This window comes from Molothrus aeneus, chromosome 19 (assembly GCF_037042795.1).
Source record: "Molothrus aeneus isolate 106 chromosome 19, BPBGC_Maene_1.0, whole genome shotgun sequence".
Classification (NCBI taxonomy): domain Eukaryota; kingdom Metazoa; phylum Chordata; class Aves; order Passeriformes; family Icteridae; genus Molothrus; species Molothrus aeneus.
Genome location: NC_089664.1, coordinates 1,988,231 through 2,005,774, shown reverse-complemented (window position 1 = coordinate 2,005,774; position 17,544 = coordinate 1,988,231). Strand labels below are relative to the sequence as shown.

At 55.5% G+C, this 17,544-nt stretch overlaps 1 protein-coding gene across 1 annotated transcript in view; it reads right to left on the bottom strand.

Moving 5' to 3' along the window:
• Positions 1-727: 727 nt before the first annotated feature.
• The window catches only part of ARRDC1 (arrestin domain containing 1), a 38,362-nt gene continuing 21,545 nt past the window's right edge, over positions 728-17,544 (bottom strand). Inside the window, exons 3-8 of the mRNA XM_066563070.1 lie at positions 8,270-8,320; positions 7,995-8,149; positions 7,310-7,492; positions 6,807-6,983; positions 6,247-6,658; positions 728-5,281 (exon numbers count right to left, since the gene is read on the bottom strand). Of these exons, the coding sequence (XP_066419167.1) occupies positions 5,217-5,281; positions 6,247-6,658; positions 6,807-6,983; positions 7,310-7,492; positions 7,995-8,149; positions 8,270-8,320 (1,043 nt within the window). The 3' untranslated portion in view covers positions 728-5,216. The remainder of the gene's footprint in view (positions 5,282-6,246; positions 6,659-6,806; positions 6,984-7,309; positions 7,493-7,994; positions 8,150-8,269; positions 8,321-17,544) is intronic.

The following is a 17,544-nucleotide window of genomic DNA, read 5'->3' as shown; positions in this document are numbered from 1 at the left end:
TGTGCCAGCGCTCCCTGCGTTCCTGGAGCGGCTGCTGGGAGCCAGGGCCGGGCCGGGACAGGGCTGGGGGCTCGGCTCGGGGCAGGGCCGGGGCAGGGCCGGGCAGCCGGAGCAGCCTCGCCGAGCTCCAGCCGGGCGGACATCGCCCTCTCCCGCCCGAGCCGGGCGAGCGGAGCCGCAGCTGCACATCCTGGGATTCCGGGCAGCAGGAAGAGCTCAACCCCAGCGCCCGGCGCTTCCTCCGGCCGCAGCCGCGTCCTTCCAGCGGCACCTGCCCACGGAGCTGAGGCGGGGGAGATTTTAGGGTGGATATCAGGAAAGGTTCTTCCCCCAGAGGGTGCTGGCACTGCCCAGGCTCCCCAGGGAATGGGCACGGCCCCGAGGCTGCCAGAGCTCCAGGAGCCTTTGGGCAGCGCTGCCCCAGGCTGGGGTTGCTGGGCAGGGATGGATGATCTTTGTGGGTCCGTTCCAGCTCAGGATATTCCATGATTCTGTGATTCACCATGGGGTGAGCAGGAGCTCCTTCAGCCCAGCAGGGCCTTCCCACCCCAGCCCTTCCCCTGCCGAGCTGCAGCAGCCGTGGCTTTGCTTTAACCTCCGCTCTAAACCAGGTTCCAAGCCCCAGCTCCAGTGGGGATCCTCCACTGACAGCCCTGAACCACTTCTCACCATCAGGTCTCAGCTGAGATATCATTTATGTTCATCACATACGCAGAGCAAAACATCCTTGGTCTTAAAAAAGATCATCTTTATTTACATTTTTCCAGTTCTTTACATTTGGGGGGGTTAAAACCCAGGACAAAAATACTCCCCAGAAGCTGTGGTAAACATGGAAAACTGCGAGTTTACATTTCAAAACCCAGTTATAAATTGCACAGAAGTCTTAGGTTGTACAGAGCCATCACAAATAGTTGTACAAAACCCCAAAATCTGTAAAGAGAACCACAGGAATAAAGAATTACAGCCACGAGTAGTGGTACAAGAAAGGGCACAAGTTTTGTGGGTTTTACCCTGCCAGTCTCTCTTGGGGAGCAGGGATGGGACATTCCTGTTGCAGATAGTTGCAAATATTTTAAAATATAGAATAAAACCCAAATGGAGCCTAGAACAACCTGTATCTCCTGTCTTGTGCTGGCTCAACAGGAAAACATCCTAGCAGAAAATATTTATTTTTACAAAACTCCTGGAAGTTCAGTGGAAAGCTAAAAAAGAATCATTGTCAAAAAGAAAGAGGAGCCTTTGCATCCCCCAACTCCCCTTTCCCCATCTCCTGCAGGCAGTGGGACAGCAGATGCCAAAGCAGAGTTTAGTTTAGGACACAACATTGAAAAAGCCAAAGGTATGGAGGTGGAATATGTGGAGAGCAGAAAAAGAACAAAACCATGAAGGACATAAAAGCAGCATGGAGAAAAAAAAAGAGCTGATGATATTTTTGGTGTTTTCCATTGGACACTGAGTTTGAAACAATTAACTCACAAGCTTCTCTCGTGCCCCACTGCTCCCCCTCCCCATTTCAAACAAACTCAAAAACAAGTGCTTCAAAGATCTGAGCCAGGAATTAGAATGAATCCCTATGCGCTGAAGTTCTTTCCCCAGAGCTGTGATCAGAAAAATGGGCTTTTCTCCTCTTTATTTCAGTGTTCAGCAAGAGGAGGGAGGGATGATCAAAGGCCTAAAGGAGCTCCCCAAGAGGTGGAAGCCAGAGAGGCTGTGGACAGGACAGAGGGGTTGATCCTCTCTGGAGAGGGCGATTCCAAACTCAGCTCCAAATCCAACCCAAATACTGGGTTTGCTCATCCAAAGCCCTCCCCTAGGACCTGCTGACAGCGCCCTGGGGCCACCCCTGCAGGGGGGAGCAAGGAGAGCTGGACCAACCCCTCCATCCTGCAGTCCTGGCCCATTTCAAAGGGCTCCATAAAACATCAGCCAGGCTCTTTGGGTCAGGCTTCACTTCCCTGCACAGCCAAGGCAGGGCAGGAGGGTTGCAAAGCACCGATTGTCACTTGTTATGTCAATTCTCCTGCACAACGAGGCTGCTCAGAGACAGCCCTGGCTGATGGCTGCTGCACCCTGGCCAGAGGCACCTCCCAGGGCTGAGAGGGGCCCCTGCACAGCAGCTGGGCTGGGCAGCAGCCCTGGCCTCCACAAGGATGAAGACCACCCTGAGGTGCAGATCCAGCTCCTCCTGCTCCCCCCACAGCCGCTGGTGGTGAAGGACACTCCTCACCAGACAAGAGCGTCCCCATTTGCTCCCTGCTTTGCAAGGCTACAGCAGGGGGTCCCAAAGACCAGTTTGTAGCAAATATAAATTGGGGAGAGCAAGCTGAGTGCACAGGAGCACTGCAGAGACAGGGCACAGCACGGGCTGGGTGGGGGCTCCCTCCTCCACAGCCTCCACCAGGGATGGGCCATTCCCAAAACAAAGGTGGAACATTCCCAAAGGTGGAACAAGGAGGACAGCTGCTGGCTGGGAGTCTGGAAAAACAGCCCAGTGGCTCTGGCCACAGCAACCAAAGAGCAATCCCATTTTCCAGCCAAGGAACGTGGGCTGGACACATCAGCAGCAGCTCAGCCCCAGAGATGGAGAAGGAGCTGGGAGACCAGGCCTGTTCCCAGCCCTTCCTGCCTCTCCCCAAGCCTGCCTGGGTCAGGAGCTTGCAGCCCAACCCAGCAGGTCCAGAAGCATTGACAGCTCATAGGAATTTCTCCAGGGGTGTGGAAGGGATTTGGGTTCAAGGATTTGCACAGCCAACAGCAAGGAAGGCCATGGCAGCTGCAGACTGAGCCAGGCAAGACAGGTTCAGCCAAGTGGGAGGAAGAGGAAGAGCACTGGGGAAGAGCTGTACCTGCCTTTGGCCCATTGTGGATGAAGAATGCTGCTCATGGCAGGCTGGACCACCCAACAAAGGAGAGTCTGAACCATGGAAGCTGGGTAGAAGCATAAGCTGAGAAGAGAATGAGGAAGGATCTTTGTGTCTGAGACACAGATCACACCCCAGGCTACCTGCAGTGACAACATTGAGGCAACACCTGCATGCTTCAGACATGGGATGACCAAAGTGGGTTGTGGGGAGGAGCCTTCTTCCACTCTCAATAAGTTTATTCCAAATGGCTCTTTAGGAGCTGGGGCTGGTGGTCTCCAGCCCTTCCAGGCACACCTTGGCTATGCCATCTCCATCCTCCTAAAGGCAGAGTCTGCTCTCCCCCTCCTCCCCTGCCAGCAGTGAGCACTGCCCAGGACTCTTGGGCCACTTGGACAAATCCTGGCTTCAGGACACAGGGCCTGGGAAGCAGCAGTGCAGTGGCTGCTCTCTCCAGAGCCAAGCCCACGTGGTGCCAAATTCCCTCCAGCCATGGGGAATTTTGAGCCTGGCCCTGTGGTCAGGCCACACTGTGTTTGTTTTCCCCAAGCTGCCTTGGCAGAGTTCACCACCCCTCCTGGTGAGAGCAAAAAAACTTCATTTTGTAAGAAAACAGCAAGGTGCATTCCTGATTTGGCATGAACAGGCACATGGATCAGCATCAGAAATGGATGAAAAAGCACAGCATTTCTCATAGAATAATTTATTAAATACAGCATTAAAATTTGTATTTCTGAATTCAATCATTAAAAACAACTTCATCTCATATATATATATATATATATTTATATATATTCAGGGACAATGACAATCACTCTATCATCATTGGTGCATGTTGTGCCAGCACTGCTCAGAACGGCACCTTTGCTACACTACCCTTAAAGCAGTTCAATGCTTAAAAAAAAATAAAATAAAAAAGCATTTGCAAAGAAAGAGTGCAAAGCAGGGCCTGTCCCAGCTGCCTGAAGGGTGTGCAGAGGTGGCTGAGCAAGGAGGCAGCAGCTGGAAATGCTCCTAAAGGTCTGTCAGGTACTGCCTGCCCAGCCTGGGGCCATGTGGGGACCAGCTCTGAGGTTCCAAAGGTCTGGAGGCCACAACTCCAGCCTGGCTGGGCACCTGTGGCTCTGAGGGATGTGGTTTGTGGTTTCCTCAGCTTGGGCAGTCAATGCGAAACAAGCTAAACAAGGTGTGTGTGGGGAAAAAGCACAAAAGAAAAATTGCAAGAAAACCCAGCTTGTTCCCCCAGCTGCCAGGTGCAGCAGAGGCTGCAGCTCCCACATGGGTTGTGTTCATTGTCACATTCTGCTCAGGCCCAGGGGACACACAGCAAACCAGTGCCACCACAGGCCCCTGGCCCAGACAGGGACAGCCACTCCCAGGGACAGCCCCGAGGAGAGGGGAGGGATCCCACGGGCAGGGCCCCTGGGCAGACTCAGAGGTAGCATCAGACAGACTTTTGTGATTGATGGTCACTTAACTGCAGCCTGGGAGGAGAGGGCACCCTGCAGGGACATGGAGTGTGGTTGGTCCCCCTGCTCCAGAGTGAGCAGTGCTGCTGTCCTGTGTGCCAGGGCCCAGCAGTGAGCAAGGGTGGGCTGTGTCCCACAGGGCTCTGTGGGGAAAAGGACACCCCATCCCACACCAGGATCTTCCCCAGAGCTCACCAGGGCTTATCAGCAAGTGTCCCCACGAGCCCATGGCCACTCACACTGCCATCACTCCCCCCACAGCTCAGGTACAGCAGGGCTTGTGCTTTTGGCTTTTTTAAAGTCCCTGACCTTCCGAACCTGCTTACTCCAGGAAACCTCCTGCTACCCTTAGGACCTCTGAGGACAAGGAGGAAGGGCTGTCAAAAACCATTTGTGGAGAGCACACAGCCCCTAAAAGAGGAGAGCAAGTCCACACAGCCCAGCCTTCCCTTAGAGTGGAGCTGTGCCAAGTCAGGAGCGTTTCAGATAAGGCATCGCAGGTGCTTTGATAGTAAAGCAGTTAGTGTTGACTACAGTACTGGAACAGGCTGCTGCCCAGGGCACCAGGGCCACATCCAGCTCTCCAGCACTTGCAGGAGCTCCAAGGGGAGCTCCAGGGCCACATCCAGCTCTCCAGCAGCAGCAGGAGACTGTTCAGTTTCCCTGACCTCTCCCACGTGCATGCAGGCTGCTCTGGCTGCCCTTTTTGGTTTTTTTACCCCCTCCCTAGAAAGAGACTTCAAAAGCCCAGGCTGGGATGTGGCAGTTCCCCCCCAAAGCAGCCAGAGAGACAAGAAGACGCCTTGTGCTGTACCAGACTGTGCCACAGGCGGGTGCCCCGTGGTGCCAGGGTGGGCAGTGCCAGCGGGGTCGGAGCAGGGGAGGGCTAATTGCCATTGCTGATGCTGGAGTTGGCACTGCTGCAGCTCTGCTCGTAGGATGGAGGTGCCTCTGTGGGGGAAAGGAAGAATGAGAGAGGTTATGGTGGGTTTGGGAGATTCCCTTCACCCCAGTCTGTGTAACCCAGGGCAGAGTGAAGCAACCCACCAACACACACTCCCTGCCAGGGCCCCACAGCCTGCCCAGCTGAGGTACAGGGGCTTTGTAGGATTTCAGCCAGTCAGTCCCATCCCTGCCCTCATGCCCATGGAGGTTAAAAATCACAACCTCACAGTCCTGTTCTGTTCTTCCCTTTCTTTCCTAAGCATCCTCCTGTCTTCCAGCACCTCCAGAACACTCATGCCCCGTGTGCCCCAGCCCAGGGCTGAAGTAACACACGGAGTGTTCTGTTACCCAATGCAAAGAGAGGGGCTGATTTGGGTACAACTGTGCCAACACACACTGCTGGCCTTGTCACCCCTGCACACCTCCAGGAGTCCAGAACTCACTGCTGGCCCTGCCACCCCAGCATGGCTGCAGGAACCCAGCACACACTGCTGGCCTTGTCACCCCAGCACAGCTCCAGGATTCCAGCACACTGGGATTTCCCTGAGCTGCTCCACCCTGGACACTTTCTCAGCTCCCACCCCCACAGCTTCAGACCAGCTGCAGGCCCACTCCAAGTCAGACAGAAGATTTCAGTGACATCATTTTCCTGGCTATGCTCCCACCAGCCTCACCACAAGCCAAGTAGTTTTTCCATCAGTGGGAGGCTGAGAGCTCTTTTAAGAACAGGGAGATCCTCTCATGATGAGCCCAGGGCAGGCCTGGGTGTGGATGTGGGGAGGACAGCTGGCTTTTACAGCTGGAAGAGGGGACTCCTCCAGAGGCTAAAGCAGGCAGAGAGATGTCACAATCCCTCTGACAGCACCCTGCAGCAGACTGACTGAATCCCAGATTCCCAGCAGTTCACAGCTAGCAGAGACTGAGGTAGGAGCTGTTTCCCCCCAGCTGCAGATCCCAGGAGTGCTGCTCACCATAGGGGTATCCCCACGTGCTGTACTCTGGGGGCAGGATGAGTGAGCTGGCTGTGGGGACAGGCACCACATTCCCCTCAGCATAGTAGGGGACAGTGGCTCCCGTGGACAGGCAGAGTGTGGGGTGGTTTGGGGAGCCCGTCTGCTCCGAGTCCGCCCGAATCTCCTGGAAGCTCAGTCCTGGGGCATAGCTAAAGGGCTGCTGCTGGGAATGGCTTTTGGTGGGGATGGAGACATTGTCCATGGGGTGATAGCCACTGGCAGCCTCCTCTTCCTCTGGGGGGGCACTGGGGACCACCACAGATGGGATGTGCTGGATGGAGCGGGAGGGGCTCAGCGGGACCCTGTTCACAGCAATGTTTCCAATGTAGATGGGGAGAGTGACAGAAACCTCTGGAGACTTGAGGGAAACCTGGAAGAGAAGAGCAAACAGTGGCATCATCATGATACATGGCAATGGGAAGGTTCACCTGATGCCTGGACCACCCAGACCACACTGCTCAGCCTGGGAGGGGGCACAGAGCCACGGCCCAGCCCAGGGATACTCCAAATAAACTCACCTGGATGTAGTAGTCAATGTGGATGAGGCTGCAGCCCTGCAGAATGGACTGGGGCAGTGCTGGAACCAGGATCTGCTCCTTCCATTCTGCATGTTTCCAGGCTTTCACCCCTGAGCCTTCCACCTCGGCGATGGTCCTCAGGTCGTAGATCCAGCGCTTGGATTTGTAGGCCACTTTCTGCACAGACAGAGAAACACAGCTGGCTCAGAGGCTGCAGGTGCTCTTCTGTCTCCCACAAATGTAAACCAGGACACAACCCCACCCAACTGCTTTGTCAAATAGGCACAAGCACAGACATAAGGGGCATATTCCAGAGCTGGAATACCCATTGCTGTGTGACAGACTGAGAGGGGATAAGCAAGACAAGTTCTAGGTCCTCTTTCCCCAGGAAGGTAGAGAGGACCAGAGGTGGAGATTTGGCTCCTCACTGCCCCAGTTGCACAGAGGCCTCCCTGGGGTGGAGCAGCAGCACAAGGCAGAGGATGGCCCCACTGGGCACCCACCTGGAGCAGACTGGCCACCACAGCGCCGGTGTCGCGGCCGGACTTGTTCTCAATGTCCGTGCGCAGCTGGATGGCCTGGCCCACGATGTAGCCCTTCAGGTCAGACGTGGCTGTCAGGATGATGTTGCCACTCTTCACAAGCTTGTAGTTGAACTTCTTGGTGATGGACATGGTGTTGGGCTGCTGCAGGACGGCACAGACAGAGGTGTTGGCTCAAGAGAGTCAGAGAGCCTCCGGGAAAACACTCAAGAGATTCAAAACAAGCAAGCAGAAATATTTGCTTCTAAGAGGATGCAAAGAACCAGCAACATGGCAATGCCACAGACAACAGGTCTCACTTCTCCAGCCCCACAGCTCTACTGTCCTATTAGTTGCTTTCCCCTCCAAAGCAAGTCCCCCAAGCCCAAGTGTCTCCAAGCACCTGAAGCTGTTGGCCAACATGTCTCTCTGCATGCTGAAAATTCAGATAAACCTTTCAAAGCAACACACACAAGGGTCAGAAATCACCTGGAGTAGGTACTGACAGCAAGGCAGGAGAGATGAGGAGTCCTTGTCCTGCTCTTGCATAGTCACAGCACGCAGTCAGAGCTGTCCAGCCACTGAGTGACTCCTCAGACAGCAGGACCAGGACAAGGACAAGTGCTGAAGTGTTGGCATTTCCAGCCATGCCCCTGCTCGCTCTTACCTCGATGTCAGGGATGTCGTTCAGGTTGAGAGGGCAGAGAACATAGAAGATCTTGTTGCATTTGTAGTCCTTGGAGAAGCGAGGTGTGTCTATCACAGCTTTCACCTGATGCAGGACCTTGCCAAAAGGGCCTTCAAATGATGTAGGAGCAGAAGCTGGAGTTGAGAGAGAAAGAAGAGGTCATAAGGCTGAGCCAGGCCAGTTTCTGAACTGGAAGTATATGCAAAATCCAAGGCTTACAGGGAAGGGCCTTCAGCCACTTTTCTGCATCTTACCTGGCAGCAGGAACTGGAAGGGAAAGTTGTGCTCTCCAGCTGTCAGGACCCCTGTGGAAACAAGAGTGAAGTGTTCATGGGACAGGCTGAGAGGCTCTTACCTTGGAATGTTTGATGTGGGGGAGAGAAGCCACCACCCAGGGAATCACACACCACCTGCTCTGCTGCCTACAGCCCCTGGACAGCTCCAGATCCCACGGGCAGTGCTTGAGCCAACAGGAGCACCTGCTGCCAGCCACCCCTCCTTGGGACAGGAGAGGTTCTGTAGGAAGATACCCTGTAAATAAGGTCATTTAGGGCAGGCTCCAAGTGATCCTGTTGGCAGTGCTTGAGCCAACAGGAGCACCTGCTGCCAGCCACCCCTCCTTGGGACAGGAGAGGTTCTCTAGGAAGATACCCTGTAAATAAGGTCATTTAGGGCAGGCTCCAAGTGATCCCAGTGATACAGCAAGTGGTTATCCCAGGCTATTGACACAGGACACAGAGCAGGGCTGCTGTGGGTTTATTTTTCCTCAAGTCTTCCCCTGACTGCCTGACATAGGGGAACTGAGAAATCACAGGCACTGTCTGAGGGTGGTAGGGAGTTCTGGTGGGCATCAAGCCACTCCACCCTCAGCCACACACCAAGCCCTTCACAGACTGCACAGGGTTCAGGAGCTGGAGCCAGAGGTCCACCCACCCTTAGACCCCAGAAGGGACCTGCAATACCTCAGCCTGGCTGCTGAGACAACAGGAGTTCAGAAAAATATTGCCACAACATTAAAACCTTGGCACTTGTTTCCTTCAACCACTGCTCTGCAACAGCCTCGAGGGCCCAGGGCAGAGCCAAGATCCAGTGCATGTCTAAAACAACAGATTCCAACTCCCCAACTCCATCCACCCTCCAACAGTCCCAGATTCCCTCCAGGGCAGTGTGACAGCTGAACTGAACCCACAGTGTGATCCAGCAGCTCCTAAAGTTGCCTTCAGTAAGAAAACCACTGAGGTTTATCCATATTTGTTAAATCCATGCATACACAAGAGGTTTTGTTTTTAGAGTGGCAGAGCTGAGAGGGAGACCTGGATGCCCAGTAAATCGAGCTGTGTTTGTTCTGCTTTGCAGGATCATTGCTGGAGGTAGCAAAGGCCAGCTCTGGCTGGTGCTTTTGTTGTTGCAAGACAGGGGGAGGCAGCTGGGCCGTTAGCAACGCTGGCTCTGCAGAGCTGACAGAAATCGAGTCCTGTCGTCAGGGGATTAAGTGGATTACATGGAAGGGGGAGGTGGGGAGGAGAAGAGTAAATCCCCCCACTGACACAGCAGCCCAGGCAGGACCTGGTGCATCATTCATGCTATGAAAAGCTAGATCTCTGCCTCTCTGCTCACTCAGCCACCCCATGGGGACGAGGCACAGTGAGTGTGTCCTGCCCACAGCGCAGGGACAGAGGGATAAACAATCCAACACACACACATTGTGGATCCCTGCAAAGGGACAACAGCAGAGGTGGCTATTTGTACTCTGTGGTCTCACAGAGAGGAGCAGCATTTGCCCATTGCCATCACCTACCTGCAGATTCCCCTCCTGTTCCCCAAACAAACCCGAGCTATGTAGGCTAAAATGCAGCACCCGGCGCTGTCACCAGGTGGAGGCACCAAGCCAAGCTCTGCCCTCGCTGCCAGGGCTGGTGCTCAGAGCTGGGCAGGCCCGAGGCAGCTGCGGGACAGCCTCTCCTGCTCCCTCCTGCGCAGCCCGGCTCAGTAAAGGTGCCAGGTGAGGTGCAGCAGGTGCCTTGGCTGCTGGGGTCCGGGATAAAGCCTGGTTAATGTGAATGACTCGATGAAGCCAGCCCTTGTTTGCTGCCCTGAGGGTTTCTGTCTTTTAACAGGCACCATTCAGCATTGATTTTACACCCATTATCCCTATTTTAGAAAGCAAATGACTCACTGGAATACATCGACTGTCCTGTGCAGCTTCTGCATTGCAGTACAGGGACTCTGCACCTGACAAGGAGTGGGAGCAAGTGCTGTTCCTGCCCTGCAAAAGGGAGGGAGGTGGGAGCTCCAGAGGGCAGTGGTCACTGAGAGAGCTCCACTGAGGATTTCCACCAAGAGAATTCCCAGCTGTGTGACATGCAGAGCCCCACATGAAGGTGCAGGCAGTAATCCTGAGTCTCCTACTAGGAGCATGAAAGTTCACAGCCTTTCCAGGACCCTTAGGATGAGTTCACAGACTCCACCAAGTAAAAGTCCCTATTCTACAGGGACTGCCTATAACAGGCAGCACCATCCAAGAAGTCATTTCTGTCCAAGTCCTGCCCAGCTCAGGTGCACCAACAGAAAGCTGGGCTGGAAGTGAACCTGTGAGCACTTTCACAGTTTCTAACTCCCACAGCATCACTGAGCAAGGCCAGGAACTCTCCCAGGAACATGTGTGGGCTGCATCACCCACAGAGGAGGTGGTTTGGCTCTCAGAGCCACTGTGTGGCTCACTGGCACTGAGGCAGTTTCTGCACAGGTAGCCCAAGATGGGAACTGCTCACAGGTCAGCCTAGACCAGCCTGATGGTCCTGACCAAGCCCAAATGCCCAATGTCCTGTTGGCTGTGACCCCCTGAAGAGCCTGCAAGTCCCTCCTGCAGCTCCTGCCTGTAGCAAGCTGCCCACGAGGGCTGGAAAATGCCCTTCCTGCTCTTTGCAGCCAGAGAGGAGTTCCCAGAGCAGCCACCCCAGACTGAAGCTGTTCCTGCCACAGCTCACACAGACCAAGGGCATCACAGCAGCACCTGGCTCGTGGCCACAGAGCCCTGACCCAGTCCTGAGCTGAGCAGGGAAGCACAGTGAGCCCTGCTCTCCACTCCATGGAGCAGGGAGATGCTGCAGGTGACCAAGAACAACTCTTGTTTGCAGACCTGCTCCTTCCAGCCCACTCTCTCCTTCCCCCAAGAGGGAGAAGCATCTTTAGGCATCCTCAGTATCCTGGAATGGGCATTCCAAGGCACCCACTGGTGCAGAAAGGAGTTCAGTGCCAGGGCTATTTCACAGACAAGAGTTAACAAAATTAAGATGAAGAAAAGCCAGTGGTCCTGACTGAGATAGGAGCCTCCTGTGAAAGCACAGGCATGATCCAGAGTGCCTGGCAGAGTGACAAGGCAGCAGAGCCCATAGGTGAGCTGGGGTCCTGCCTGCCTCCCACTGCACAGGAGGAAAGGCAGATACTCAGCAGCAATCTGGGCTCCTTCTTGCTTCTCCTGGCAGAGGCTCCTCCAGCACGGGCACAGCAAAGGCTCCATTTGCAACTTGGAATTACAAAACCATTTCTGTCTTCTGCCTGGTGGAAAGTTGGCAAATCCCAAACCAAGCACCCTTACAATGGGAAGGGAGGTGGCAACTGCTTCTAAACTCTCCAGCTGGCAACTTTGCTCCAAAAGGCTGAGCTTCCATTTCCTAATGCTGACTGATCTTGCTATAATAGGGGAAATCTGCAATTTCCCTTGTCCCAGCTTCCCTGTGAGCATGGGCAGGGCACAGAATGACCTTGAACCAACACCCAGGTACTTCTGCCATGGAAAACAGGAGCAAACTCAGCTCCCTGCAAGGGACACTTGCAGTGTCAGTCCAGCACAGCCACTGTGCTGGTGACACAGGGCAATGTGTGTCTCACCAGACCTTGAACAGATCCCCAGATCACAGCAGGGGAGATGCAGCATCAGGCAGAGTGTCCAGAGCCATCCCACAACATCCCCTGTCCAATTCCAGCATCCCAGCAGGGAGGGGAACACACAGCCCATGGGGAGCCACCCATCACCCCTGTCCCTCCAGCCCAGAGAGCTTCAAGCAACAACCCAGGACATTTCATGTGCTAATTCCATCTGCAAGTGGACTTTGCAACAGAGCCTGCTGCTGGCAGCAGGCAGGGGTGAGCTGGTTTCCAGCCATGCTGGGGCCCATGGCCATCCCAACACCTGGGAACAGCTGCCCTTTCCCTGCTCCTCCAGCACCAGAGGCTTTGCCAAAGCATTCCCCAGCCTGGGCAGGGCACAGCAGGGGTTCAGCACTGCTCCAGGGGGCACTGAGACCCCTCAAACAGGGGCAGCTCACAGACCCTGTGAGGGGACAGGGCTGTGCCAGCCACTGCAGCCACGCCGAGCCAGCACCTCCCCATTCCCAGAAGCCAGAACAAAGGCCACAGTGTCCTAGGATGCAAAAAAGCTTTTCCTGAAGTTTATGTGCAGCTAAAAATACCTTGAGAAAGTCATTAGGCAGCAGAGGCAGCAGGCTTGGCAGGGTTCTGCTGTGAGGCCATACCTGCAGCAGCCTGTCCCCCTGACAGGAGTCAAACCAGCAGAGATTGGCCACCCCCACACAGCCTTGGGAAACTTCCTCCCAGAAAATCCCTGGAGGGAAAGAAGCTGCTGCCCCAGACAGCCTGGAGAAAGCTCAAGTGCAGATAGCAGGAGCAGTAACAACACACTCATAGTGCAGAAGAACCTTGGAGAGGCCCCTGACTCCAGCAGAGATAGGTCTGGTGGCTCTCATTCACGGCTCAGCTGCTCCACACTGGGACTGGGGTTGTTCACTTGTACCACTGGCTGTGGGGGAGTTCTGGAGCATTTCATTTACAGAAAAGAAATTCCTTGATCCAGAGGGCTGATGCCAAGTCTTCTGGATCCCCTGGAGACACTGGGCTGGTACCCAGAGAGACCCTGCCAGGCTGAAGGGGCTGGGCCTGTGGAACCTTGGCAAGTTTGACAGGGCCAAGTGCAAGGTCCTGGGTCAGAGCAATCCCCAGCACAAACACAGGCTGGGCAGGGAATGGATGGAGAAAAGCCCTGAGGAGAAGGGCTTGGGAATGGTGGTGGATGAGAAGCTCAGTGTGCCCCAGCCCTGTGTGCTGGCCCCAGAAACTCCCCTGGCCTGGGCTGATCCCAGTGTGGGCAGCAGGAAAGGGGGGGCTCAGCCCCTCTGCCCTGCTCAGACCCCACCTGCAGAGCTGCCCCAGCCTTGGGGCCCAGCACAGGAAGGAGCTGGAGCTGCTGGATGAGTCCAGAGGAGGCCCCTGGGATGCTCCAAGGACTGGAGCCAGGCTGGGAGAGCTGGGGGTGCTCACCTGGAGAGGAGAAGCTCCAGGGAGAGTTCAGAGCCCTTGCAGGGCCTAAAGGGGCTCCAGGAGAGCTGGAGAGGGACTGGGGACAAGGGATGGAGGGACAGGACACAGGGAATGGCTCCCAGTGCCAGAGGGCAGGGCTGGATGGGATATTGGGAATTAGGAATTGTTCCCTGTGAGGGTGGTCAGGCCCTGGCACAGGGTGCCCAGAGCAGCTGTGGCTGCCCCTGGATCCCTGGCAGTGCCCAAGGCCAGGCTGGGCAGGGCTGGGAGCACCTGGGACACTGGGAGGTGTCCCTGCCATGGCATGGAGTGGAATAAGGTGCTCTTTAAGGTCCCTCCCCACCCAAAGGTTTCCCTGCACTCCCTGCAAACCAGCACAGTGCTGCAGCACTGCATGGGAAAGCTGCCACCATCATCCCCACTGGGGCTGGAATGACCAATGGCTGTATTTACACTGTGAAACAAATGATCCACGTCGAGTTCACTCCTCCACAGCTGCTGGAAGTGTCTGGGCTCTGCTCTGAGCAGTGACCCCTCCCTGGCTGGTGCTGCCAGGCCCCTGCCCAGGCAGAGGTGGCAGCCAGAGAAATCCCCAGCCCCCCAAAGCCACCATCCCTCCAGACTGAGGGGAAGCTCCCTGCCCACACCCTACCCTGCCTGCAGCTGGCCAAGGGCTGGGAAATGTCCTCCAGCAGCCTCTGCCTGGCACAAGAGCAGGGCTGGGCTGGGGCTCAGGAGGAGCCAACCCCACAGGAACAAGGCCACAGCCCTACCTGCTGTGTCCCACCCACCTTCCCAGGGCTGTCTGGCAGCTTTCTGTGCAAACAGCCCAGTCTGACAGCACTGGTGGGGCCAGCTCTGCTGGGCTGCACGTTCCAGCCAGGGCCACTGTGGGGACACTTGCCAAATCCTCCTCCCGGCCCCAGGGTCCCTGTCTGGAAGTCACAGGTGGTCACAGCCACCTCTGCACAAGGGTCACAGCCACCATGACAAAACAGGACCTCCAGGGTAGCAGAAGGGACCAGGAGGTGCCTTGGTCACACAACAGACTCGGGTGAGGCTCATTCCCCTCCTGTGAAGGCTCACACTGAGGGGTGCTGGGACAGCCAGCCCAGATGTGTGACACACAGCAGGCTGCAGACCAGGAGCCATGGCGTGGGGCACAGCACACGCCTCTGCCTCACCAGGCTTCACCCACAGCTACCCAGAGCAAAAGAGGTGAATAATCCTGTTTGTCACTCCCTCTAGCCTCCAAAGAGAAGGATGGTATCAGCTCTGTAGCCACCACTAGGAGCCTGGAAAGTGCCCCCACACCCCAGGCAGAGGAGACAGCAGTGGCTGAAATGGGGCTCCTGTCCCCAAGCCCTGTCCCTCCCCAGCAGTCCCTGCCAGGCTCTGCTCCCTCCTGGATGCTGGAATGGGAACAGGCTGCACCTTTGGAGCACACAGATTTTTTGGTTCCTCTAGCAGAGGAACAGCAGGCCAGACCATATGGCAGTTTCTCCCTGGCTCTTTAACAAGTGATGCATTGACTGTGTTGGCCAATTCAAGGAGTACAGAAAGGTACCTGCTGCCTGCTGGCCCCTGTGCCATCACTTGGAGCAATGTGGCTCTTTCCTCCTGCTGCCTGAAGTCAGCCCTGGGGAAGGCAAGCTCCTGCTAAGGTGCTGAGTTAGACTGATTCTGGTGCTGCTGATGCACAGCTTGAATCCTCTCCTGTCCAGGCTCTCCAGGCAGAGAGCAGGAAAGCAGAAGGTTTGTGTTTTCCACTTTGGGGAGGAGAAATGAGCAGCCCTAGCTCTGCACTCTGCCACAGGACCCCCAGTCCCCAGCTACAGGCAGAGATATCAGTGTCACTGCAGTCCCAGCAGGCAGCACCCTGCTCACCCCTGTCCTGCCCTCTCTCCTCATCCACTTTTGCAGCCAGAACACTGAATATTAGATATAAGCAAGGGGCCAGAGCTCTTTAGCTCTCAGGAGGCTCTATCAGCATTAATTCTGTGCCAGGGCACTTGAGGTGACGCTGAGCCACTGCAGCTTTAGCACAGGACTCAACTCAGGGGATTACAAACTGCAACAAAGGAGGGGAAATGCACACATTTGCTTGTGCCATCAGCAGGCACAGGTGCCACTGAGGGAGCAGCCAAGAGCCAGAAGAGGAACCTGCCAGCAAGCACAGGCACAGCTGCCAGGAAAGCCCCGGTGTGGAGCTCCAAGGAGAGCTCTCCTGCTCTGGATGGCAGCGATGGAGCACAGCCCCAGCAGGCTCCACATTCCCTTTCAAGGCAGCAGCTCTCGTGCTCCAGCTCTGCAAACACACAAACACACAGCAGGAACAACCCCCCCGTGGGTAATGCTGCTGAGATCAACCTCTCTGTAACACAGGAGGTGCAGCAAAGCACTCAGCACTGAGGTGAGGGCTCCACTGCTCACAAACCTCTGTGTCAGCAGCTTCCAGAGACATTCTCAATGAATTAGCAGGATCTGGCAGTGTGGCAATGCTGCAAAAACCCCAGAGGATTAACTGGTCTACTGAGGCAAGAAATTTGGAAGTGCTGAGGAAGCTGCCGTGACCCAAGGCAACTGCAGATCCCTCAGTGTGGCTTTCCTGGGCTGAACCTGCAGCTCCTGCTCTGAACCCAGCAGCACAGTGTGGCCAGGAGCTGGCACCAGAACATCCTTAGTGGCTCACCACTGCCCATGGACACCCTGCTGCTCTCACCTGGCTGTCCAGGAGCATCACCTGCTGCTCTGAGACCTCCTGCTCACAGAGAACAAGCTCTACAAGTCTCACAATTCTGTTTAGACAGGTCACCAGCATTTTTAAATTCAGCTGGGAGCCAGGATTGTTACCCTGTGCCAACTGCTGGCCATGAAGGTGTTGTGCCAGGCCGGCAGAGAACCACCCTAGGGAAGAGGTGATGCACAGCTGCCCCTTTTTAGCTCTGTGCAAGAAATCTGCCAGCAGAGGAAGCATGTGGAGCTGCCAGGAAATCCCTGCAGTGCCTTCAAGCTAACTAACAAGCTGCCAAAAGAAAGGTCAGCTGGAAATTACAGCCAGCTCCCTGCATGAGTTCAACTCAGGTACAAGGAGGGAATGAAAAAAACCCCAAAAATCTACCTTTGCATGCACAAGCCTTCCACAGGGCAAGAGCTGTGTGGGCAGCTGGAGATGCAGGGAGGGAACAGCCCCATGGGGGTACAGGCACATGATGGACCTGCTCCTCTCTGGCTGAACAAGGGCAGAGGCACAGCAGGAGGGGGAGAGGAGCAGGAGGCTCTGCAGAGTGAATCACTCCATTATATTGGAGCAAGAGAAGCAGCTCTGTGTCCCAGAGCTGGGTACAAGCAGTGCCATTCTGTGCTCGCTGCCACTTGATGCCCTGCACTGCTGACACCTACAGAAACCCAGCAGCCCCCACCCCTCTTGCCTTTCTTTGCAAAAGGAAAAATCAACACCAGTGAGCAATCAAAGTCCAAGTGGGATAAGTAAATACCCTCTTAGCCTCCCCTCCAGGAGGCAAGTAACAACCAACCCCCCCTGGGAGCCCTGGGTGGCTGAGTGACCTCTGTGGCACAGCAGCAAACAGAGCAGTGAGAGGCTCTGCAGCAGCTGGCACACTCCACACTTCCCAGCAGCTTTGATGTAAAGAGCCTGAGTTCATTAAACCGTTGGCCTGTGTGGGATTGCCAAGGCTACAGCACAATCCCCTGCTCCTCACAGCTGCCTGCAGCTCCTGCCCAGCCCCACCAGAGGCTTGCCCAGAGCACAGAGGATGCCCTGCTTGAGTGGGAACAAGCCCTGAGGGCAGCAGGGTCCTCTGCAGCAGCACTCGTCACCAACCTGCTCCAGTGGCACAGCCAGGTCCTGCACACCCTGCTCCAAGGTGGGGAGAGAAAGGAAAGTGCCTTAAATAACTGCCAAAGTGGGCATCTGGGTTATTTCAGGGCCTGCCTCCTTTTTCATACAATAAAAAAACCCCAGAGCAGTGTGTAATACAAGCAGCAGCTGGTGCCAGAGGACGAGCTGCCCCCTCACTTATTTCAGTGCAGAGGTGTGTGGGAGGAGAAGTGTCGAGTCACTCTTGGAGGCTTACAGAGCAATCTGAGCCTCGACAGTTTTGCAAACCTCCTCTCCCCTTCCCCCCACGTGTCCTCAAAGAGCACAGATCGGTGTTTGTGAAAGTTTCTG